The sequence below is a fragment of the Perissodus microlepis genome, chromosome 6, assembly GCF_051167445.1.
Source record: "Perissodus microlepis isolate ML-2025 ecotype Zambia chromosome 6, ASM5116744v1, whole genome shotgun sequence".
NCBI lineage: Eukaryota > Metazoa > Chordata > Actinopteri > Cichliformes > Cichlidae > Perissodus > Perissodus microlepis.
This window is the reverse complement of record NC_140466.1, coordinates 16,179,451-16,203,962: the sequence shown is the minus strand read 5'-3', so window position 1 is coordinate 16,203,962 and position 24,512 is coordinate 16,179,451. Positions and strand designations below refer to the sequence as shown.

At 40.4% G+C, this 24,512-nt stretch overlaps 1 protein-coding gene and 1 long non-coding RNA gene across 3 annotated transcripts; both read left to right on the top strand.

The window, feature by feature from the left end:
• The first annotated feature begins 367 nt into the window (after positions 1-367).
• Positions 368-2,096, top strand: LOC146385371 (uncharacterized). Its single transcript, XR_014800483.1, has 3 exons — positions 368-1,269; positions 1,355-1,711; positions 1,852-2,096. It is a non-coding gene; the product is annotated as an uncharacterized LOC146385371 (long non-coding RNA).
• Positions 2,097-15,451: 13,355 nt separating this feature from the next.
• On the top strand, positions 15,452-17,973 carry LOC146385370 (ubiquitin carboxyl-terminal hydrolase 37-like). 2 transcript variants are annotated; one of them, XM_084931068.1, is made up of 5 exons: positions 15,452-16,291; positions 16,377-16,733; positions 16,874-16,950; positions 17,131-17,239; positions 17,849-17,973. In XM_084931068.1, exons 2-5 carry the CDS (start codon positions 16,626-16,628, stop codon positions 17,924-17,926), a joined length of 372 nt encoding a protein of 123 aa, XP_084787194.1. In that variant the 5' UTR covers positions 15,452-16,291; positions 16,377-16,625; the 3' UTR covers positions 17,927-17,973. The 2 variants fall into 2 exon arrangements, with proteins under 2 accessions (XP_084787194.1, XP_084787195.1); XM_084931069.1 differs by lacking the exon at positions 15,452-16,291 and having other exon boundaries at positions 16,299-16,733.
• Positions 17,974-24,512: the final 6,539 nt, after the last annotated feature.

Genomic DNA, 24,512 nt, shown 5'->3' with positions numbered 1-24,512 from the left:
CGTTTGAAAATGTAGAGTGTAAATGTATAAAATACATGATTTTGTTCATGTTGGTATTCCATTACAGTTATTCACTGTTATTAGCAATCTGTATTAGCAAAATGTACTCCTTCTTATAAATTTCCACAACATTTACACTTTTCTCCTGATCAGCATCCCGGATGCTTCTGTTGCTGCCACACCAGCTAACCCTGAAAATGGTCAAAAGAAGAAGAAGAAGAGAAAATGGAGACACTTCTTCTGCTGTTCCTCGGTTTGCTTTTACACAAAACATATGAAATGCACATTCTCTTTAAAATGCACTTGTTAATTTTACGTGACTTTACTTTTTTAATAAACTTATGTTTGTTCGTCCTCTGCAGCAAACTGACAGCGATGCAGAGGCAGAGACCAACACTGTGAAGACACAAAACAGGTGTCGCTGGTCTCTTTTTAAATCCGGGAAGGTATGTTTTATGGAAAGAGTCACTGTCATCAAGCATTTAAATGAGAGCAATTAAGAGCAATGAGGCACACAGCTATGTCCTTTATATATAGCAGGTAAGAAGCACCACGGAAAAGATCCCAGCAGACCTGATTTGGGACACTTTGATTATGGAGCTTCTGGACCAAGAGAGTGGATGGGAGCATGTGTTTAACAGGTAAGAGAAAGACGTCCTCCAAAATGTTTCAACTTCAAAGCTCATGCATACATGCACATACACTGCTCAGCATCCTGACATCTTTCCTAATTTTGTGTTTGTGTTTTTACCTTTTTGGAGCAGTGTAGCATGCGGTGGAAAAATAATAGAAAGTCAAACTGAGACTATAGACTGCTTCGGGTGAGTACACGTGGTGCACAAAGACCAAAGCTCACTTTGTCAAAGTGGAGAAAATGAATTCTTTTACACTGATACTGTAAACGTTGTGCGTGTGTGTCAGGTTTCCAAACATCGGAAACACCTGCTACATGAACTCCTGCCTGCAGAGCCTCCTCAACATTGAGGAGTTCATAAGAGACATCAGGCGTCAGGAGGTTTTGTGGAGCACAGATCCAGAAGCTCAGCTCTTAAGGTGAGCAACGTCAACCTTCTACTTTCTTCAAAAACCTGAAGAACAAAGAGATCTAACAGCAGAAATGTCTGTTTACCCTTTCCTTTCTACAGAAGGCTCATTGATGTCAGGGACTGTCATGAGTCAACAGATTATGGCCTTAAAGATCACCACCTAAGAGCTTTTAAGAAGGCATTCAGCAATCAAGCTCCTGAATACACCGGCAGTGCACAGAAAGTGCGTCAGCTATTTGGACATTTCGTTTTTTGCTTTACCTTCTGATTTTGATGTACTGTTTTAAATCTCTCTGCTTTTCTTTCAGGACGCTCATGAATTCCTAACATTGTTCCTCAATGAGGTCAAAAGGCTCACACCTCACCTGGAGAGGAACGCAGCTCTCCTGGGCCAAAGTTATACCTGCCCAGTAGAAGACCATCACATTTTTAAAATGGAAAACATGAGGACATGCAAGAGGTAAGCCTGTCTTTCAGAAACGCAGAGCTGGTTGCAATATTTTCATATACCTCTTTTCCACCTACCTGATCTTTACTTTAACTACGTTACTCCTGAAATGTGTAGCTGCGGTCACCAATCATCACAGCAAGAGGAATTCACCAGCTTGTCTCTTGACCTGGTTCCAGAGGGGTCTGTTATAAACATGTTAGAGACATACTTGAAGGTAAGATCACAAATTCCAATAGAGTTGTAGTGTCAGCGATCTTAACACACCTTTTTTGTTAGTGTTTGTGTGTATGTGTGTGTGCATATGTTGAGATTTCTTTCTAACATAAAGCCTGTTTTCTCTGTGCTGTTGTTCAGGAACAAGAAATAGAATTTCGCTGTGATTGTGGAGGGACGGCCTCAGAACTGAAGTCGTCTTTTGATACACTGCCAAGGTGAGTAAGGTCACATCAGAATTGATCGACTGACCAGGTTTCCAAACTGTGGCGCATCAAATATCAGAGTTTTTCGAGACAATACTTGAGCAGTCGTTTTCTCCCATCTTCTGTTTGTGTTTGAAACTCATTCTTCTTATTTTCTACCTTGTTTGTTTTATTTTTTTTCTTTTCTGCCAGAGTTCTGATCTTGCATCTGGAGAGGTTTGGCTTTACACAAACCTACAAGATTCAGAAGGTGGATGACCCCGTCAGGCTGCAGAGGGACTTGGTGGTGCCATCCAATCAGGTAAAAACAGACTGCAGAACGTCTCAGGCTACGTCCACACTAGCCCTGATAGATTTGAAAACTCCGTGTCCACACTGCGACGGGACTGCTCCGTTTTCAAATGTATGCGTTTTCGAGAGCGTTTTCAAGATGCTGTGTTTTTCCTTGAGGAAAACGCCATCTCAGTGTGGACGGGAGGTCAAAGCGGAGAGAAAACGATGTGTTTTCAAACGAAAACGCATTCGTGTGGACGTAGCCTCAGCAAATCAGCTTAATTATGGCACTGATGTGAGACTTTATGAAACTAACACTCTTTGGATTTGTTCCTTCTCAGGGTGGTGGCTGTTATAGTCTTGTCAGCATCATTAGTCATTATGGAGGCACAGAGTCAGGTAAAACAACAGACTTGTGACAAACAGAAAATGAAAACTTGCTACTTTTCAGTGAAGGACTCACACACAAAAGCTTTTGATGTTCTAAGAAGAACTAAGTCAAAATCACTGTTTGCTTGAATCAGTTGACTTCCAGAAGTTGGATTCATTTGTCTTAATGTGATTTCAGGACACTACATCTGTAGTTCTGTCCATCCTGAGGAGAGTCAGCACTCTACATCAGATCGCTGGCTCACCTATAATGACGCACAGGTGCTCCACACAACTGGATCTGCAGCTTGTGAGGAACAGCAGCACTCGGCCTACATCCTGTTTTACAAGAGAAACGTAAGAAGACACAGCATCTCATCCTGAAGTGAGAGAATTCTTAAATGTCCTGTTACCTTGTTAACCAGTTTTGTCTTCATTCTCAGTTCTGAAACAGGAAATGGAAGGAAGGAAGGAAGTTAAGGTCATCATCATGCTGAGAAGAAACAACACTCGTCCCAGCCCACCATCGCACACTGGAGGACAAGTACTGGTAAGTATTGCCCTCAGGAGGAAGGGTCCTCCCAGAGAGCCTGGTTCCTCCCAAGATTTCTTCCTCCAGGAGGGAGTTTTTTCTTGCCACCGTCGCCCCACATTCACTGGTCTCATCAGCAGGGACATTTTTAACATCCTAAGACCTGAACTCTTTCATGGCATGCATTTTTCATTTCTCTGTGCCATTTGGGTTGATTGGGACCTGATGAATGTAAAAACAAAGACATCAGATTCGGACTATCTTTTTTTTGTTTCTCAAAACAATGAGATCCACATATGAGGACGTTCATTTTAAATTTCGATTGAACAGTGGCAGTGTAATGTCCTCCCTCATAAGTGGATGTCAGGTTTTTGAAGAGCAAAATTTTGTATTTTGGTCTAGACAACCCAAAATGTTATGTCCACATATGTGGACACCAGGTCCTAGGAGGTTAAAACAAATCTACTAGTAGTGCACCACTACTAGAGATCGTCCTTTTCTGGACCAGTGTTTGGCTTGCTCTCTGGCAACAAATTAGTGCTGTCAGTGTTAACGTTATTTTAACTAATGACGTTTACGCTGACATCACTAATTTTATAGTTATTATTATTAATATTATTATTAATTTATTTGTAAAAGAAATTAAATTAAAAAAAACAAAGAAATTATTTAATTCTTTGTTATTTAGTTTTATTAAAATCAAAATAACAACAAAACAAAAATAACTAATAAAAAAATATTAAAAGTATTCAGCAGTGTTTTGTGAAATTTGTAATGAGCCTTAGTTAAGTTGATGTCACAGAAGTTTCTGAATCATTTAGATTGTTCAACAAACTGATTCACTCAGGTAAAGATGGTAAGCTGGAGCAATGGTACCCTTGGAGTTCAGTTTAAGTTTTCAGACAAACATTCACTCGATCAGTTGCAGCTTCTGCTTTTAAATAAATGATTTAGCTGCAAATGTTTAGCTGCAGGTAGCAAAGTCCAAAAGTGACAACATTTCCACTGCAGTCTCTCCAGAAATGGCTTATAAAATTTTGACCAAATTAGACATTTATCCTTGGATCATTGACAACCCTGTAGGGTGAAAATCTTTAATTGTACCTTTTATAACATTTTAACAAGTTACTGTCTCCTGCTGCATGTTTCCTGTTTTGGCTGAACTTCATCAGCTCAAAAAACTCACCGTGCTGTGGTGTACTAAATGACCTCATGTACAGGACACACTGAAGGCAGGTTTGCAACGTTTAATCAACAAAGTCAAGATCAGTTAACAACAGCTGAACTAAAGACTTTCTTTTTCTCATTGATAAAATGAGGTCCATGCCAATGTGCTCAAATGGGACCTCCATTAATGGTGAGGGGCATAAAGGTGCTTTTTAAATGACCAGCTGGTTCACCAGCTGACACCACTGGACGCACACCATCGGCGCACATCCAAACATGCAAAAAATGCAAGATGGTGGTGCGCACAGATACAGCGGCTCTATGCTCTCCACTTACCCAATTTCACTGTGCAAGAAACTGCACAATGACAATAAAAAGCTCTAAGTCTAAAACAGTTTCCTGGCCAGTAAAATCGGGCAATTATTCGCTCCAGAGTTTTATCTTATTCCAGGTGACCAGCCATCGACTTGTAATGAGCCAGCTAAAACAATAATTTCTCAGTGGCTCTTCTGGCACCAACAAGTGGGTGTGTTCTTCCATCGTGCAAGTGTCACGACACACTGAACATGGTCTGTCCCTACTCGTTACAACATGTGGAAATGTCAGTGCTATGTCAGGGCGCACTATTTGACTATCAGCTTTCATCATTTGATCAACGGGCCAGTTGCATAATGCCATTATCTTCTGTGTAGCGAATTGCTGGAACGGGCAACCCAAACGCCACGTGTCCCTGTTGGTGGTGTGTGCAGGCCTACATACTGCCCTATTGAGCTACTAAACCCCGACCAATCAGTTTTCAGATTTAAGGGGTATGATGGCCGTCAGCTAACTGCAGCCGTTACTCTATGCATTTTCCCCCGATATTTCTTTTCCACCAGTACTATGGGGTATTTGTGAATGTCCACGACTGACCCGGCCAGCTGGTTTTTTGACAGGGTCACGGCAGTTTCAAGATTTAAAAAAAATCCCTTTCACTGACAGACTGAAGGAAAGCTCCTCAAAAATGGAGGGTCTTCAAGCTCCTCAGTGGCAGGAAAAGGTTTCCCGGACCCAGTGTTGTATATTTGTTTCCCAAAAGATTGAAATAGTGGAGAGAAATCAGGTTCTGAAACCATCCAGAAGACAAAGTCTCCAACTGGTTTGTGGAAGTCCAGTTTCTCCAAATTAATCAGTGGGTGAAATGTCTCTTCATGGATGGTTTTGATTCTGTTGTTGTTCACAAACAAAGCCCTCAAAGCAGCATATGAAAGAAAGTCATCTTTCATTGTTGTCTCCAGCGTGTTAAAAGAGAGATCGAGCTCAGTGATGACTTTTGAAGCGGCTGCAGGGACTTCTCGAAGGTTTTGACTCAAACGGTCGCAGGATGTTGTTCATAGTGGTGACACTGTTGACTGGTGATTGACAAGCACTGAGATACTAACATGACAAACACAAGAAACATCATGACTTATTCTCCTGAGTGCCTGCAAAACACAAAATCAAACTCAAAGCTTTTCTCTCAGGTGCTGGTGTGGCACAATCTAATGATAAAAAAAGGTCATGCTAACAGCCTTTGGAGCACAGCTCCACAAAATAACAGCTTTTGGAGCACAAAATGCATTACAGGTAAACCCAGTACCCAAACATGTTAACAAGGATAAAGAAAAAATCTGAAACAAAAGCAGGTAGTGTGGTGATTTATGTTGTGAGGATGCTTTCACTCCCATCAAAGTCACCCAGTGTTGAGAACCCAAATGAGCCCAGAAACCTCAAGTGGCTGCAACCAACAGCGAACGCCAAGAAGTGCATGCTGAGCCAGAAACATGCAGAAAACCCAAAAGAGGCAAGACAGCACATCTTGGTCCCACTCAGGCAGTACCAACACCTGGAAAGAGGAGCCCACAGTTCAGACCCAAGGTCACTGGTAAGGACACCAGCCAGTTTTAAGTCTAGTTTCATTTTAGTTAGTGTTATGGCCTGTCTAAGGGTGGCCAGACCATAATATAGGGGTGATCCACCCCTGTCTGACCCCAAGCAGTACATCACACAACCAGTACAATTTTGATGGTGATTTATTTACAGTGATTGAATTCTAACAAAGGAAAGGAGCGAACTATAGCTTCGGGGTGGACCCCAAAACAACAAACAAGAGGGACCGTATCAAAAGGATGTACAAAACTTATTTATGAAAAGAATAAAACCAAATGACAATGTCTTATCTCCCTAACTAACAAAAACATAAGAAAAGGGTAATCAAATAAAAAGGCAGTCCACCCCTACATGCTCCTGTATAAAGAAACAGGTAACACAAAGCCTGCCGGTTGAGGTCCATGGCGGTGTCATCTCATATGTTGTCTCCAGGTCATTAGCCAATCTGTATGGTCCGTCCCATGGATGCACCAATCACGGAAAGGCACCTGCACACTCAGATTTACATATGAGACAACATTACAACAACAGTCGTAACATTAACTAAAAATGTTTTTCATCATCTCGTTTTAACTTCTGGTTTAGCTTCAGCTAACTAAAACTAAATGGACCTTGGAGATAATCACATCTTAATAGAGTGAACCATAGACTGTATAAAAGATAGGACCATTGCAACTTTACTGCAGCACTTCACCCTTTCACATAGTCCCAGCTCTTCTCTGTCATGTTTTATGGTGCTGCAAATGTCTTCAGTTGGTGAAAGGTCTGGACTGCTGGTGTCTTGTTGTGCTTGCTATGCATCCCTGACTCTTTTCTTCTTTCTGCATCAAGTAAGGAATGTAGTGAAAGTTCCCAAGAGGTTAAAAACACCACTGGAAAAAATGCCATCAGACCTGAGTTGGGACACTTGGATTATGGAGCTTCTGGACCAAGAGAGTGGATGGGAGCATGTGTTTAACAAGTAAGAGAATAATGTCCCCCAGAATGTCCCGAACTAACAAAAACATGAGAAAAGGGTAATCAAATAAAAAGGCAGTCCACCCCTACATGCTCCTGTATAAAGAAACAGGTAACACAAAGCCTGCTGGTTGAGGTCCATGGCGGTGTCATCTTATATGTTGTCTCCAGGTCAAGGAGACAACATATAAGATGGATAGACAGACAGATTTCAAAATAGCCAGCTGGAATGTTAAGGGGTTGAATAACGGGATTAAGAGGAAGAAAATGTTAACATATCTAAAGTTATCAAGAGTTGATATAGCCTTTATTCAAGAAATGCACATGTGCAAGTCAGAAGCCTTAAAACTTAAATGTTCCTGGGTAGGTAAAGTCTTTTCCAGTCCTGGAACTGATAAAAGTAGGGGAGTGTCGGTTCTGATTCATAAAGCAGTTAGCTTTGCTGAAACAAAAGTAATAACAGATAAGGAAGGTAGATTTATATTGGTTTATGGACAACTACTGGACACACCAATAATTTTATGTAATATCTATGCACCTAATGCGGACATACTCGCCTTTTTTCATAACCTGTCACAGTATCTTTTGGAATTAGAAGGTGCACAAATAGTGGTAGGAGGAGATTTTAATCAAATACTGGATCAAGACCTAGATAGATCACTTCCTAGGAGAGGCACAGAGAGTAAATCTGTAGTTGCCATAAGGCAGATGACCTCAGATTTAGGTCTGAATGATATTTGGCGGACAATGCATCCAGAAGGCAGGGAATATTCCTTTTACTCTCCGCCTCATAATGTTTATACTAGAATCGACTACTTTCTTATTTCTGAAGCCTTAGTGAATAACTCTATAGATTCAAGTATTGGTAATATAGTATTCTCGGACCATGTGCCAATTTTTCTGTGTCTTGGAAATATTTTACAGATTCCTCAAAGCCGCAGATGGCATTTAAATGTGTCCTTAATTAAAGACTCTGGGTTTATTAAATTGATAAGAGATGAAATACAATTTTACAAACAGACAAATAATCGAGAGGACACTACATTGGCTACTTGGTGGGATGCTATGAAGGCATACTTAAGGGGGAGGATAATTTCTTACGCTTCCTTTAAAAAGAAGGCAGCTAACAAGAATATCATTACGTTAGAAGCCAAATTAAAGGCACTTGAGGCAGTACATTCCCATACAAAAGACAGAGTTACGTTGAATAAAATTGTTCAAGTTAAATATAAGTTGAATGTACTGTACAACAGAAAGGCAGAATACGCTTTATTTCGCATTAATCAAGCATATTGGGAAATGGGAGAAAAGCCGAGTCGTTTATTAGCATACCGTCTTAAACAGAAAGACAGTATGAACCATATCCCAGGCATACGACAATCAGATGGGGTTATTTCAACTTCTATTAGACATATAAATGATGGATTCAGGGCCTTTTACAATAATCTTTATTCTACACAAGGGAGTTTAGATGAACAGAAATTCAAAGCATTCTTTACTGATTTAAACCTGCCACAGCTTTCTACTACTGACCAGCAGATTATAGATGCTCCAATTACAGTGGAGGAGATTACCCGTGCAATTAACAGTATGCCACTTAATAAAGCTCCAGGATTAGATGGGTTATCATTGGATTTCTATAGAGCATTTGAGGATATGTTAAGTCCCCTGTTGCTCGATGTTTATAATGAGGCGTTCAAAGTAGGCTCATTACCTCAGTCAATGCACTCTGGACTTATAACATTTATTCTTTAAACTGGGAAAGACCCTTTAGACCCAAGTGGTTACCGCCCCATATCTTTGCTGAATTCTGACCAAAAAATCTTGGCAAAGGTCTTAGCGGGTCGATTAAAAGTAGTAATGGTGAAAATAATTCATGCAGACCAATCTGGTTTTGTTCCAAACCGCTATGGTTCAGATAATATTAGGCGGTTGGTTAATTTGCAAAATTATGTATATGATTCAGTACATCCAACAGTGGCCCTATCGCTGGATGCTGCAAAAGCTTTTGATTGTGTTGAGTGGGATTATCTGTTTAAGACATTATAAAAGTTTGGTTTTGGTGACAATTTTATTAGGTGGATAAAGATATTATATTTTGGCGAGCTCAGACAAGGAGGAGACGGAGGTATCGTTTGGTCTTGCTTTCCGTGAGCTAGCCAGGGAGCACAGCCGTTTATTAACATCTGCAGAAGAACACTGCCGCTAGCTAACTGCTCAGCACGGCAACAGAACAGCAACAACAACACACAGGGCGCCCTCTGACCCCGGAAGGACACACCGTCGCAGCCAGAGGGCGTCACCCGTCACTATGGTAACATAAACAAAACATCACAAACAGAACCCCGAACAGCCCTGACCCGCTACAATATGATTCGCCTTCAGCGCGAGTATTGACGAATGGGCTCATATCAGACCTATTCCTTTTACAGAGATCCACAAGACAGGGTTGTCCCCTTAGCCCCGGTCTTTTTGTAATTGCTATAGAGCCTTTGGCACAAAAACTGAGAAATAATGTAAATATATTTGAAATTTCGATGGGTAATAGTCAACATAAGCTTCTATTATATGCAGATGATATGTTGTTACTTATGACCCAGCCTGGGAAGTCAATTCCAGCCCTATTAGAATGTGTAGAAAGCTTTACGCTGCTTTCAGGGTATCGCGTCAACTGGGATAAATCAGAGGCAATGCCTATGTCAGGACACTGCCCCCATACTTTATTTAAACAGTGGGAGTTTCGGTGGTCCGTGAATGGTTTGAGGTATTTGGGGATACAAATGACCTCGGATTACACTAAGATGGTTCGAGCAAATATGGAGCCAATGTTGGAAAGAATAAAAATGGAATTTGGTAGATGGTCCAGAGTACGTCTCACAATATGGGGTAAAATTAGTTGTATTAAGATGATGACTGCACCCATGATCTTTTATATTTTATCTAATATTCCATTACACATTCCAGATAAGTATTTCAAAGATCTAGACTTTTTAATCCGGCAGTTTCTTTGGGGTAGCTCACCGCATCGTTTAAGTATTAAGAAACTTCAAGCGAGTGCAAAACAAGGAGGTTTTTCATTGCCTAATTTCCAATGGTATTATTGGGTGATGAACGTGAAACAACTTAGAGCTTGGTTACCTACTGCACCAGTTAAACCCATCTGGTCCCGTATAGAGACGGAAGTTAATGGCGGTATTTCTCCTTGGAGGGAGCTGTTTGATACCAGTCATAAAACTACCCATCCTATAATTGCAAAGACATTGTGGTTTAAATTACATAGGGCAGGTCGCTGGGACTTTATTAAATCACCTTCGGCAACCTTATGGAGTAATAAAAGAATTTTAATTGGAGGGACATCGGTTGACTGGTTACAGTGGCGTAAAGCAGGCATCCTTAATGTATCAGATTTATTTGACTGTGGGACTAAATGTTTTTTAAGCTTTGATAAAATTGTAGAGTTATATAAGTTGCAGCGTAATCAATTCTGGAGATATGTCCAAATACATAGTTCATTATCGAAGTGGCTGGGAACCCCCTTGAGTTGTCTTGTGGGCAACCCTATGGAAGTCCTGCTCTCAAGATCACCCTTGGGTAAAGGCATTACCTCTAAGATTTATCACTTATTGCAAGAACGGTCAGCTGACCCTCTCCTTAAAGTTAAGGGCTACTGGGCCCAGGACATGGCATTGGACATATCTTCAGTTGAATGGGATTCATGTTTTCAAAATGTTAATACTATGTATAAAGAAACAGGCAGTAGATTTATTCAACTTAAGATAATCCATAGGTGGCATCGAACACCGCAACAATTGTATAAATGGAACCTGGCCTCTACGGACGAATGTTGGAGATGTGATGGTCAAAATGCTTTGATTTTACATATCTTATGGAGCTGTTCGGCACTTCGGGATTGGTGGGAAAATATAATGGAGGTAATTTTCAGTGTTTTAAAAAGGAGATTTGGTATCTCACCAAAACTGTCCATACTTGGTATAACCACAGAACTTTCTGATGGAGATTTTTCCAGTTATACAAAAAGATGGATTATTTTGGCTCTTACTACGGCCAAACGGGTCCTGCTAAGACATTGGCGGAAAAAGAACCCCCCTCCCTATGAAGAGTGGCTAAAGACAATGGCTAAGTTGGCGTCTTACGAAAAAGTGACTTATGGTTTATTAGACAAATTGCCTCAATATGATTGTATTTGGTCCCCCTTTACAAGCTGGCTTTCTGTAACTTGAAGAACAGAGGAGTAATGACAGAGTGGTGGTGTGGGGATTGGTGTGCGAAGAAAGAATAGGATAACTTCCCTTTGTTTTGTTTTTTGTTGTTGTAGTGTTTTGTTTTGTTGTTGTTTTGTTTTTGTTTGTTTGTTTTTTAAACTATTTATTTATGTAGTTATCCTTAAGCTCTGTTATTGAAGTTTAAAATGAAATAAATAAAAATTGTTGATGATAAAAATAAAAATAAAAAGTTTAAACTTCAAAGCTCATGCATACATGCACATCCAGTGCTCAGTGTCTAATTGTGTGTTTGTGTTTTTACCTTTTTGCAGTAGCGTAGTGAAACATTTGGGCGGTGGATAAATAATGGAAAATAAAATTCAGACTACAAACGGCTTCAGGTGAGTACACGTGGTGCACAAGGACCAAAGCTCACCTTCTCAACCTGGACAAAATGAATTATTTTACACTGATACTGTAAACTTTTGTTTGTGTGTCAGGTTTCCATACATCGGAAACAGCTGCTGCATCTGTAATTCTGTCCATCCAGAGGAGAGTCAGCACTCTACATCAGATCCTTGGCTCACCTATAATGACGCACAGGTGCTGCACACAACTGGATCTGCAGCTTGTGAGGAACAGCAGCACTCAGCCTACATCCTGTTTTACAAGAGAAACGTAAGAAGACACAGCATCTCATCCTGAAGTGAGAGAATGGCACGCCAGCTGCAGCCTAATCCAATCTCTCTTCTTTTCTTTTTTCGGTGCCCAGACACCCTTCAGTTTCATCATGTCATCCCTAACAATAGCTGTAGAGTTGGATGGAGGATGAAGACAGCAGAGAGCAAAAGAAACAGGTAAGAGCAGACAGGTAGTCAGAGTTAACAAAAACTTTTAAAGCCAGTGTAGCTTCTGTTTTGAACACATTTATTGATGACAATTTTACATAAATAAGCAGTGTGTTATACTGTTATCAGATGTGGAGTCTCACTAACCACTTTAATAGTGACTTGTGTCCCAAATACTGTTTATTTGTCTTAGTTACAGATAGTGAAATAAAAATGGAAAATGATTCTTTCATAATTGTATACTCAGCTTGGTCAAGACAATAATTCGAGAACGAGGGGCAGGATTTTGAATTGATGCCATTGGTGCATCTACTAAAGTTCTGGGGTCAGTTTGAATATCAGTGACCTTGACCTCAAGTTCAAAGGTCAAGTTTTCTGAAAATCTTGTGAATGCTACAACTCTGACGAGAAGTAAGTCTCCTAGGTCTTTAAATTTGTATATAGGTGAATCTACTAGGAAGCTGAAGGGTTGCACTGCGGGCCATCTGTAGAGGTGTAGAGTCAACAACCTGTCTCTGAACGTGGACAAAACAAAAGAGATTGTTGACTTCAGGAGAGCACAGTGGGATCACTGCCCACTTAACATGAATGGATCCTCTGTGGAGGTCGTCAAGAGCACCAGATTTCTTGGTGTCCACCTGGCGGAGAACCTCTCCTGCTCCCTCAACACCAGCTCCATAACCAAGAAGGCCCAGCAGCATCTCTACTTCATGCAGAAGCTGAGGAAAGCCCATCTCCCACCATCCATTCTCACCACCTTTTACAGTGGGACTAACGAGAGCATCCTAAGTAGCTGCATCACTGTCTGGTATGGTAACTGCAGCGTATTGGATCGCAGTACCCTACAACGGATTGTGAGAGCAGCTGAGAAGATCATTGGAGCCCCTCTCCCCTCCTTATAACAACCGCTTGCTGGAGGACCCCACACACCCTTCAAACACACTCTTCACCCTGCTGCCTTCTGGAAAGAGGTCCCAGAACATCCGGGCCCTCGCTACCAAACTACGGAAAAGTTTCTTCCCACAAGCCGTCAGACCCCTGAACACTCAGTGACTGCACTGGCACACGCACACCTACACACACGTCACTACCAAGCACTTATCTGCAGTATCTCACACTCATACACATACATACAGACACCAAGTTACTTTTGCACAATACTCAGCATTTTGCACATTTCCATTGTCTTGTGTCTGTATCGTCCTGTTCTGTCTAGTTTTGCACTGTTTTGTCTTGTTTATTTTTGCAGTTTATGCACACTGCCCTTTATGTAGTCCTGGGTTTGTCCGTATATGTCATATATAGCACCAGGGTCTCGGAGGAACGCTGTCTCATTTCACTCTGTACAGTACCTCTGCACGTGGTTAAAATGACAATAAAAGCCACTTGACTTGACCTGTTTTTGTAGCAGTTGCTTGGAGACGAGTACCATACAGTTCAAATGGGCATACATTCCAAAATATGCAAATTAGCCCCATACACAGAAATCACACAAACAAAACGTGGCAGAGAAGGAAATTCCTTCTACGTCTCATCAGAGGTAAAGAAATGCGCCACTCTTTAATGCTGCTGGAGATATTTATAGCAGTGGTTTAGTTGGAGCTCTTTTATTTCCCTTTTATTGGTGTTTTGTAGTTACATCTTTTTTACTACTTCTAGTCTTGTCTATAATTTATATTGATTCAGAGATTAGCGTTTGAAAATGTAGAGTGTAAATGTACAAAATACATGATTTTGTTCCATTACAGTTATTAATTTTTATCTGCAATCTCCAGCATGTACTCCTTGTTAAAAATTTCCACTTTGAAAAATAACATTTACACTTTTGTCCTCATCAGCATCCCGGATGCTTCTGTTGCTGAAAATGGTCAAAAGAAGAAGAGAAAATGGAGACACCTCTGCTGTTCCTCGGTTTGCTTTTACACAAAACATATGAAATGCACATTCTCTTTAAATTGCACTTGTTAATTTAAAGTGACTTTACTTTTTTAATAAACGTATGTTTGTTCGTCCTCTGCAGCAAACTGACAGCGATGCAGAGGCAGAGACCAACACTGTGAAGACACAAAAAAAGTGTCGCTGGTTTCTTTTTAAATTCTGGAAGGTATGTTTTATGGAAAGAGTCACTGTCATCAAGCATTTACTCATCACAGTTAAATGAGAAGAATTAAGAGCAATTTAGCACAGCTATGTCCTCAAATTAAGTTCAAAGATGTTTAAACGTTTTGTTTTTTTCACAGAAAGGTAAGTTTGAAGAGACTTGCAGGATGTTTCTCTAAATATTTTTTGTGGTGAATAAGCATTTTTGAAGCTTTTAATGAAGCTTCATGGATGATTTCTGTAAAAACTGAATTTTGATCAGAACCAAATGAAGGATTTTGTATTTCACAGGACAAACTTTAAAACTGAATTTAAAGCATGAATAAATTGTTTTTATTTTATTTAAAGATATTCCTATATATCTGCTTCATGAGCTGACAGCTCACTAAAGTGATAAATAATATGAAATAATACCAAATTTTCTAACTGGACACTTTTCATGGAGAGACTCCCTTGGTATGTTTGTTTTATGCCATTACTGATGTTGGTTTTCTTGTTTCTAAACAGAAATTACACAAACAAAACGTGGCAGAGAAGGAAATTCCTTCTACGTCTCATCAGAGGTAAAGAAATGCGCCACTCTTTAATGCTGCTGGAGATATTTATAGCAGTGGTTTAGTTGGAGCTCTTTTATTTCCCTTTTATTGGCATTTTTCTTCCACCTTGTGTATTTACATCTTTTTTACTACTTCTAGTCTTGTCTATTATTTATATGGTTGCAGAGATTAGCGTTTGAAAATGTAGAGTGTAAATGTATAAAATACATGATTTTGTTCATGTTGGTATTCCATTACAGTTATTCACTGTTATTAGCAATCTGTATTAGCAAAATGTACTCCTTCTTATAAATTTCCACAACATTTACACTTTTCTCCTGATCAGCATCCCGGATGCTTCTGTTGCTGCCACACCAGCTAACCCTGAAAATGGTCAAAAGAAGAAGAAGAAGAGAAAATGGAGACACTTCTTCTGCTGTTCCTCGGTTTGCTTTTACACAAAACATATGAAATGCACATTCTCTTTAAAATGCACTTGTTAATTTTAAGTGACTTTACTTTTTTAATAAACTTATGTTTGTTCGTCCTCTGCAGCAAACTGACAGCGATGCAGAGGCAGAGAGCAACACAGTGAAGACACAAAACAGGTGTCGCTGGTCTCTTTTTAAATCCGGGAAGGTATGTTTTATGGAAAGAGTCACTGTCATCAAGCATTTAAATGAGAGCAATTAAGAGCAATGAGGCACACAGCTATGTCCTTTATATATAGCAGGTAAGAAGCACCACGGAAAAGATCCCAGCAGACCTGATTTGGGACACTTTGATTATGGAGCTTCTGGACCAAGAGAGTGGATGGGAGCATGTGTTTAACAGGTAAGAGAAAGACGTCCTCCAAAATGTTTCAACTTCAAAGCTCATGCATACATGCACATACACTGCTCAGCATCCTGACATCTTTCCTAATTTTGTGTTTGTGTTTTTACCTTTTTGGAGCAGTGTAGCATGCGGTGGAAAAATAATAGAAAGTCAAACTGAGACTATAGACTGCTTCGGGTGAGTACACGTGGTGCACAAAGACCAAAGCTCACTTTGTCAAAGTGGAGAAAATGAATTCTTTTACACTGATACTGTAAACGTTGTGCGTGTGTGTCAGGTTTCCAAACATCGGAAACACCTGCTACATGAACTCCTGCCTGCAGAGCCTCCTCAACATTGAGGAGTTCATAAGAGACATCAGGCGTCAGGAGGTTTTGTGGAGCACAGATCCAGAAGCTCAGCTCTTAAGGTGCGCTACGTCAACCTTCTACTTTCTTCAAAAACCTGAAGAACAAAGAGATCTAACAGCAGAAATGTCTGTTTACCCTTTCCTTTCTACAGAAGGCTCATTGATGTCAGGGACTGTCATGAGTCAACAGATTATGGCCTTAAAGATCACCACCTAAGAGCTTTTAAGAAGGCATTCAGCAGTCAAGCTCCTGAATACACCGGCAGTGCACAGAAAGTGCGTCAGCTATTTGGACATTTCGTTTTTTGCTTTACCTTCTGATTTTGATGTACTGTTTTAAATCTCTCTGCTTTTCTTTCAGGACGCTCATGAATTCCTAACATTGTTCCTCAATGAGGTCAAAAGGCTCACACCTCACCTGGAGAGGAACGCAGCTCTCCTGGGCCAAAGTTATACCTGCCCAGTAGAAGACCATCACATTTTTAAAATGGAAAACATGAGGACATGCAAGAGGTAAGCCTGTCTTTCAGAAACGCAGAGCTGGTTGCAATATTTTCATATACCTCTTTTCCACCTACCTGATCTTTACTTTAACTACGTTACTCCTGAAATGTGTAGCTGCGGTCACCAATCATCACAGCAAGAGGAATTCACCAGCTTGTCTCTTGACCTGGTTCCAGAGGGGTCTGTTATAAACATGTTAGAGACATACTTGAAGGTAAGATCACAAATTCCAATAGAGTTGTAGTGTCAGCGATCTTAACACACCTTTTTTGTTAGTGTTTGTGTGTATGTGTGTGTGCATATGTTGAGATTTCTTTCTAACATAAAGCCTGTTTTCTCTGTGCTGTTGTTCAGGAACAAGAAATAGAATTTCGCTGTGATTGTGGAGGGACGGCCTCAGAACTGAAGTCGTCTTTTGATACACTGCCAAGGTGAGTAAGGTCACATCAGAATTGATCGACTGACCAGGTTTCCAAACTGTGGCGCATCAAATATCAGAGTTTTTCGAGACAATACTTGAGCAGTCGTTTTCTCCCATCTTCTGTTTGTGTTTGAAACTCATTCTTCTTATTTTCTACCTTGTTTGTTTTATTTTTTTTCTTTTCTGCCAGAGTTCTGATCTTGCATCTGAAGAGGTTTGGCTTTACACAAACCTACAAGATTCAGAAGGTGGATGACCCCGTCAGGCTGCAGAGGGACTTGGTGGTGCCATCCAATCAGGTAAAAACAGACTGCAGAACATCTCAGGCTACGTCCACACTAGCCCTGATAGATTTGAAAACTCCGTGTCCACACTAGCGTTTTCAGTCATTTTCAAATAGCTGTGCGTCTGCATTGAAACGGCCGAAAACGCTTACGTTCCAGTCCTGCGCATGCGCAAAAGTGAGTGAGAATAACAGAATTTGAAGAAAAGCTATCCGGAGCATGTACAAACTGATATTAATCTTTTTTAGGGCTGTCAAAGTTGAGAGCAATCAAAACAACTGCTGTATAATGCACTCGGCTATCTTTGTTTAATTGCTCACATGACTGCATCACATGACTAAAATGCGTCATCGTTTTAGAAAGTCTGCATTTTCGAGTGTCCACACTGCGACGGGACAACTCCGTTTTGAAATGTATGCGTTTTCGAGAGCGTTTTCAAGATGCTGTGTTTTTCCTTGAGGAAAACGCCATCTCAGTGTGGACGGGAGGTCAAAGCGGAGAGAAAACGATGTGTTTTCAAACGAAAACGCATTCGTGTGGACGTAGCCTCAGCAAATCAGCTTAATTATGGCACTGATGTGAGACTTTATGAAACTAACACTCTTTGGATTTGTTCCTTCTCAGGGTGGTGGCTGTTATAGTCTTGTCAGCATCATTAGTCATTATGGAGGCACAGAGTCAGGTAAAACAACAGACTTGTGACAAACAGAAAATGAAAACTTGCTACTTTTCAGTGAAGGACTCACACACAAAAGCTTTTGATGTTCTAAGAAGAACTAAGTCAAAATCACTGTTTGCTTGAATCAGTTGACTTCCAGAAGTTGGATTCATTTGTCTTAATGTGATTTCAGGACACTACATCTGTAGTTCTGTCCATCCTGAGGAGAGTCAGCACTCTACATCAGATCGCTGGCTCACCTATAATGACGCACAGGTGCTCCACACAACTGGATCTGCAGCTTGTGAGGAACAGCAGCACTCGGCCTACATCCTGTTTTACAAGAGAAACGTAAGAAGACACAGCATCTCATCCTGAAGTGAGAGAATTTTTAAATGTCCTGTTACCTTGTTAACCAGTTTTGTCTTCATTCTCAGTTCTGAAACAGGAAATGGAAGGAAGGAAGGAAGTTAAGGTCATCATCATGCTGAGAAGAAACAACACTCGTCCCAGCCCACCATCGCACACTGGAGGACAAGTACTGGTAAGTATTGCCCTCAGGAGGAAGGGTCCTCCCAGAGAGCCTGGTTCCTCCCAAGATTTCTTCCTCCAGGAGGGAGTTTTTTCTTGCCACCGTCGCCCCACATTCACTGGTCTCATCAGCAGGGACATTTTTAACATCCTAAGACCTGAACTCTTTCATGGCATGCATTTTTCATTTCTCTGTGCCATTTGGGTTGATTGGGACCTGATGAATGTAAAAACAAAGACATCAGATTCGGACTATCTTTTTTTTGTTTCTCAAAACAATGAGATCCACATATGAGGACGTTCATTTTAAATTTCGATTGAACAGTGGCAGTGTAATGTCCTCCCTCATAAGTGGATGTCAGGTTTTTGAAGAGCAAAATTTTGTATTTTGGTCTAGACAACCCAAAATGTTATGTCCACATATGTGGACACCAGGTCCTAGGAGGTTAAAACAAATCTACTAGTAGTGCACCACTACTAGAGATCGTCCTTTTCTGGACCAGTGTTTGGCTTGCTCTCTGGCAACAAATTAGTGCTGTCAGTGTTAACGTTATTTTAACTAATGACGTTTACGCTGACATCACTAATTTTATAGTTATTATTATTAATATTATTATTAATTTATTTGTAAAAGAAATTAAATTAAAAAAAACAAAGAAATTATTTAATTCTTTGTTATTTAGTTTTATTAAAATCAAAATAACAACAAAACAAAAATAACTAATAAAAAAATATTAAAAGTATTCAGCAGTGTTTTGTGAAATTTGTAATGAGCCTTAGTTAAGTTGATGTCACAGAAGTTTCTGAATCATTTAGATTGTTCAACAAACTGATTCACTCAGGTAAAGATGGTAAGCTGGAGCAATGGTACCCTTGGAGTTCAGTTTAAGTTTTCAGACAAACATTCACTCGATCAGTTGCAGCTTCTGCTTTTAAATAAATGATTTAGCTGCAAATGTTTAGCTGCAGGTAGCAAAGTCCAAAAGTGACAACATTTCCACTGCAGTCTCTCCAGAAATGGCTTATAAAATTTTGACCAAATTAGACATTTATCCTTGGATCATTGACAACCCTGTAGGGTGAAAATCTTTAATTGTACCTTTTATAACATTTTAACAAGTTACTGTCTCCTGCTGCATGTTTCCTGTTTTGGCTGAACTTCATCAGCTCAAAAAACTCACCGTGCTGTGGTGTACTAAATGACCTCATGTACAGGACACACTGAAGGCAGGTTTGCAACGTTTAATCAACAAAGTCAAGATCAGTTAACAACAGCTGAACTAAAGACTTTCTTTTTCTCATTGATAAAATGAGGTCCATGCCAATGTGCTCAAATGGGACCTCCATTAATGGTGAGGGGCATAAAGGTGCTTTTTAAATGACCAGCTGGTTCACCAGCTGACACCACTGGACGCACACCATCGGCGCACATCCAAAAATGCAAGATGGTGGTGCGCACAGATACAGCGGCTCTATGCTCTCCACTTACCCAATTTCACTGTGCAAGAAACTGCACAATGACAATAAAAAGCTCTAAGTCTAAAACAGTTTCCTGGCCAGTAAAATCGGGCAATTATTCGCTCCAGAGTTTTATCTTATTCCAGGTGACCAGCCATCGACTTGTAATGAGCCAGCTAAAACAATAATTTCTCAGTGGCTCTTCTGGCACCAACAAGTGGGTGTGTTCTTCCATCGTGCAAGTGTCACGACACACTGAACATGGTCTGTCCCTACTCGTTACAACATGTGGAAATGTCAGTGCTATGTCAGGGCGCACTATTTGACTATCAGCTCTCATCATTTGATCAAAGGGCCAGTTGCATAATGCCATTATCTTCTGTGTAGCGAATTGCTGGAACGGGCAACCCAAACGGCACGTGTCCCTGTTGGTGGTGTGTGCAGGCCTACATACTGCCCTATTGAGCTACTAAACCCCGACCAATCAGTTTTCAGATTTAAGGGGTGTGATGGCCGTCAGCTAACTGCAGCCGTTACTCTATGCATTTTCCCCCGATATTTCTTTTCCACCAGTACTATGGGGTATTTGTGAATATCCATGACTGACCCGGCCAGCTGGTCTTTGGACAGGGTCACGGCAGTTTCAAGATTTAAAAAAAATCCCTTTCACTGACAGACTGAAGGAAAGCTCCTCAAAAATGGAGGGTCTTCAAGCTCCTCAGTGGCAGGAAAAGGTTTCCCGGACCCAGTGTTGTATATTTGTTTCCCAAAAGATTGAAATAGTGGAGAGAAATCAGGTTCTGCAACCACCCAGAAGACAAAGTCTCCAACTGGTTTGGGGAAGTCCAGTTTCTCCAAATTAATCAGCGGGTGAAATGTCTCTTCATGGATGGTTTTGATTCTGTTGTTGTTCACAAACAAAGCCCTCAAAGCAGCATATGAAAGAAAGTCATCTTTCATTGTTGTCTCCAGCGTGTTAAAAGAGAGATCGAGCTCAGTGATGACTTTTGAAGCGGCTGCAGGGACTTCTCGAAGGTTTTGACTCAAACGGTCGCAGGATGTTGTTCATAGTGGTGACACTGTTGACTGGTGATTGACAAGCACTGAGATACTAACATGACAAACACAAGAAACATCATGACTTATTCTCCTGAGTGCCTGCAAAACACAAAATCAAACTCAAAGCTTTTCTCTCAGGTGCTGGTGTGGCACAATCTAATGATAAAAAAAGGTCATGCTAACAGCTTTTGGAGCACAGCTGCACAAAATAACAGCTTTTGGAGCACAAAATGCATTACAGGTAAACCCAGTACCCAAACATGTTAACAAGGATAAAGAAAAAATCTGAAACAAAAGCAGGTAGTGTGGTGATTTATGTTGTGAGGATGCTTTCACTCCCATCAAAGTCACCCAGTGTTGAGAACCCAAATGAGCCCAGAAACCTCAAGTGGCTGCAACCAACAGCGAACGCCAAGAAGTGCATGCTGAGCCAGAAACATGCAGAAAACCCAAAAGAGGCAAGACAGCACATCTTGGTCCCACTCAGGCAGTACGAACACCTGGAAAGAGGAGCCCACAGTTCAGACCCAAGGTCACTGGTAAGGACACCAGCCAGTTTTAAGTCTAGTTTCATTTTAGTTAGTGTTATGGCCTGTCTAAGGGTGGCCAGACCATAATATAGGGGTGATCCACCCCTGTCTGACCCCAAGCAGCACATCACACAACCAGTACAATTTTGATGGTGATTTATTTACAGTGATTGAATTCTAACAAAGGAAAGGAGCGAACTATAGCTTCGGGGTGGACCCCAAAACAACAAACAAGAGGGACCGTATCAAAAGGATGTACAAAACTTATTTATGAAAAGAATAAAACCAAATGACAGTGTCTTATCTCCCTAACTAACAAAAACATAAGAAAAGGGTAATCAAATAAAAAGGCAGTCCACCCCTACATGCTCCTGTATAAAGAAACAGGTAACACAAAGCCTGCCGGTTGAGGTCCATGGCGGTGTCATCTCATATGTTGTCTCCAGGTCATTAGCCAATCTGTATGGTCCGTCCCATGGATGCACCAATCACGGAAAGGCACCTGCACACTCAGATTTACATATGAGACAACATTACAACAACAGTCGTAACATTAACTAAAAATGTTTTTCATCATCTCGTTTTAACTTCTGGTTTAGCTTCAGCTAACTAAAACTAAATGGACCTTGGAGATAATCACATCTTAATAGAGTGAACCATAGACTGTATAAAAGATAGGACCATTGCAACTTTACTGCAGCACTTCACCCTTTCACATAGTCCCAGCTCTTCTCTGTCATGTTTTATGGTGCTGCAAATGTCTTCAGTTGGTGAAAGGTCTGGACTGCTGGTGTCTTGTTGTGCTTGCTATGCATCCCTGACTCTTTTCTTCTTTCTGCATCAAGTAAGGAATGTAGTGAAAGTTCCCAAGAGGTTAAAAACACCACTGAAAAAATGCCATCAGACCTGAGTTGGGACACTTGGATTATGGAGCTTCTGGACCAAGAGAGTGGATGGGAGCATGTGTTTAACAAGTAAGAGAATAATGTCCCCCAAAATGTCCCGAACTAACAAAAACATGAGAAAAGGGTAATCAAATAAAAAGGCAGTCCACCCCTACATGCTCCTGTATAAAGAAACAGGTAACACAAAGCCTGCTGGTTGAGGTCCATGGCGGTGTCATCTTATATGTTGTCTCCAGGTCAAGGAGACAACATATAAGATGGATAGACAGACAGATTTCAAAATAGCCAGCTGGAATGTTAAGGGGTTGAATAACGGGATTAAGAGGAAGAAAATGTTAACATATCTAAAGTTATCAAGAGTTGATATAGCCTTTATTCAAGAAATGCACATATGCAAGTCAGAAGCCTTAAAACTTAAATGTTCCTGGGTAGGTAAAGTCTTTTCCAGTCCTGGAACTGATAAAAGTAGGGGAGTGTCGGTTCTGATTCATAAAGCAGTTAGCTTTGCTGAAACAAAAGTAATAACAGATAAGGAAGGTAGATTTATATTGGTTTATGGACAACTACTGGACACACCAATAATTTTATGTAATATCTATGCACCTAATGCGGACATACTCGCCTTTTTTCATAACCTGTCACAGTATCTTTTGGAATTAGAAGGTGCACAAATAGTGGTAGGAGGAGATTTTAATCAAATACTGGATCAAGACCTAGATAGATCACTTCCTAGGAGAGGCACAGAGAGTAAATCTGTAGTTGCCATAAGGCAGATGACCTCAGATTTAGGTCTGAATGATATTTGGCGGACAATGCATCCAGAAGGCAGGGAATATTCCTTTTACTCTCCGCCTCATAATGTTTATACTAGAATCGACTACTTTCTTATTTCTGAAGCCTTAGTGAATAACTCTATAGATTCAAGTATTGGTAATATAGTATTCTCGGACCATGTGCCAATTTTTCTATGTCTTGGAAATATTTTACAGATTCCTCAAAGCCGCAGATGGCATTTAAATGTGTCCTTAATTAAAGACTCTGGGTTTATTAAATTGATAAGAGATGAAATACAATTTTACAAACAGACAAATAATCGAGAGGACACTACATTGGCTACTTGGTGGGATGCTATGAAGGCATACTTAAGGGGGAGGATAATTTCTTACGCTTCCTTTAAAAAGAAGGCAGCTAACAAGAATATCATTACGTTAGAAGCCAAATTAAAGGCACTTGAGGCAGTACATTCCCATACAAAAGACAGAGTTACGTTGAATAAAATTGTTCAAGTTAAATATAAGTTGAATGTACTGTACAACAGAAAGGCAGAATACGCTTTATTTCGCATTAATCAAGCATATTGGGAAATGGGAGAAAAGCCGAGTCGTTTATTAGCATACCGTCTTAAACAGAAAGACAGTATGAACCATATCCCAGGCATACGACAATCAGATGGGGTTATTTCAACTTCTATTAGACATATAAATGATGGATTCAGGGCCTTTTACAATAATCTTTATTCTACACAAGGGAGTTTAGATGAACAGAAATTCAAAGCATTCTTTACTGATTTAAACCTGCCACAGCTTTCTACTGCTGACCAGCAGATTATAGATGCTCCAATTACAGTGGAGGAGATTACCCGTGCAATTAACAGTATGCCACTTAATAAAGCTCCAGGATTAGATGGGTTACCATTGGATTTCTATAGAGCATTTGAGGATATGTTAAGTCCCCTGTTGCTCGATGTTTATAATGAGGCGTTCAAAGTAGGCTCATTACCTCAGTCAATGCACTCTGGACTTATAACATTTATTCTTTAAACTGGGAAAGACCCTTTAGACCCAAGTGGTTACCGCCCCATATCTTTGCTGAATTCTGACCAAAAAATCTTGGCAAAGGTCTTAGCGGGTCGATTAAAAGTAGTAATGGTGAAAATAATTCATGCAGACCAATCTGGTTTTGTTCCAAACCGCTATGGTTCAGATAATATTAGGCGGTTGGTTAATTTGCAAAATTATGTATATGATTCAGTACATCCAACAGTGGCCCTATCGCTGGATGCTGCAAAAGCTTTTGATTGTGTTGAGTGGGATTATCTGTTTAAGACATTATAAAAGTTTGGTTTTGGTGACAATTTTATTAGGTGG

What these genes read in the sequence shown, in the direction of transcription:
- LOC146385370 (XM_084931068.1), top strand. Translation starts at nt 16,626, where the DNA reads ATGTGTAGCTGCGGTCACCAATCATCACAGCAAGAGGAATTCACCAGC. An exon ending in TGTTAGAGACATACTTGAAG is followed by an intron (nt 16,734 to 16,873) that starts GTAAGATCACAA and finishes GCTGTTGTTCAG; the next exon opens with GAACAAGAAATAGAATTTCG. An exon ending in TGGTGGTGCCATCCAATCAG is followed by an intron (nt 17,240 to 17,848) that starts GTAAAAACAGAC and finishes GTTCCTTCTCAG; the next exon opens with GGTGGTGGCTGTTATAGTCT.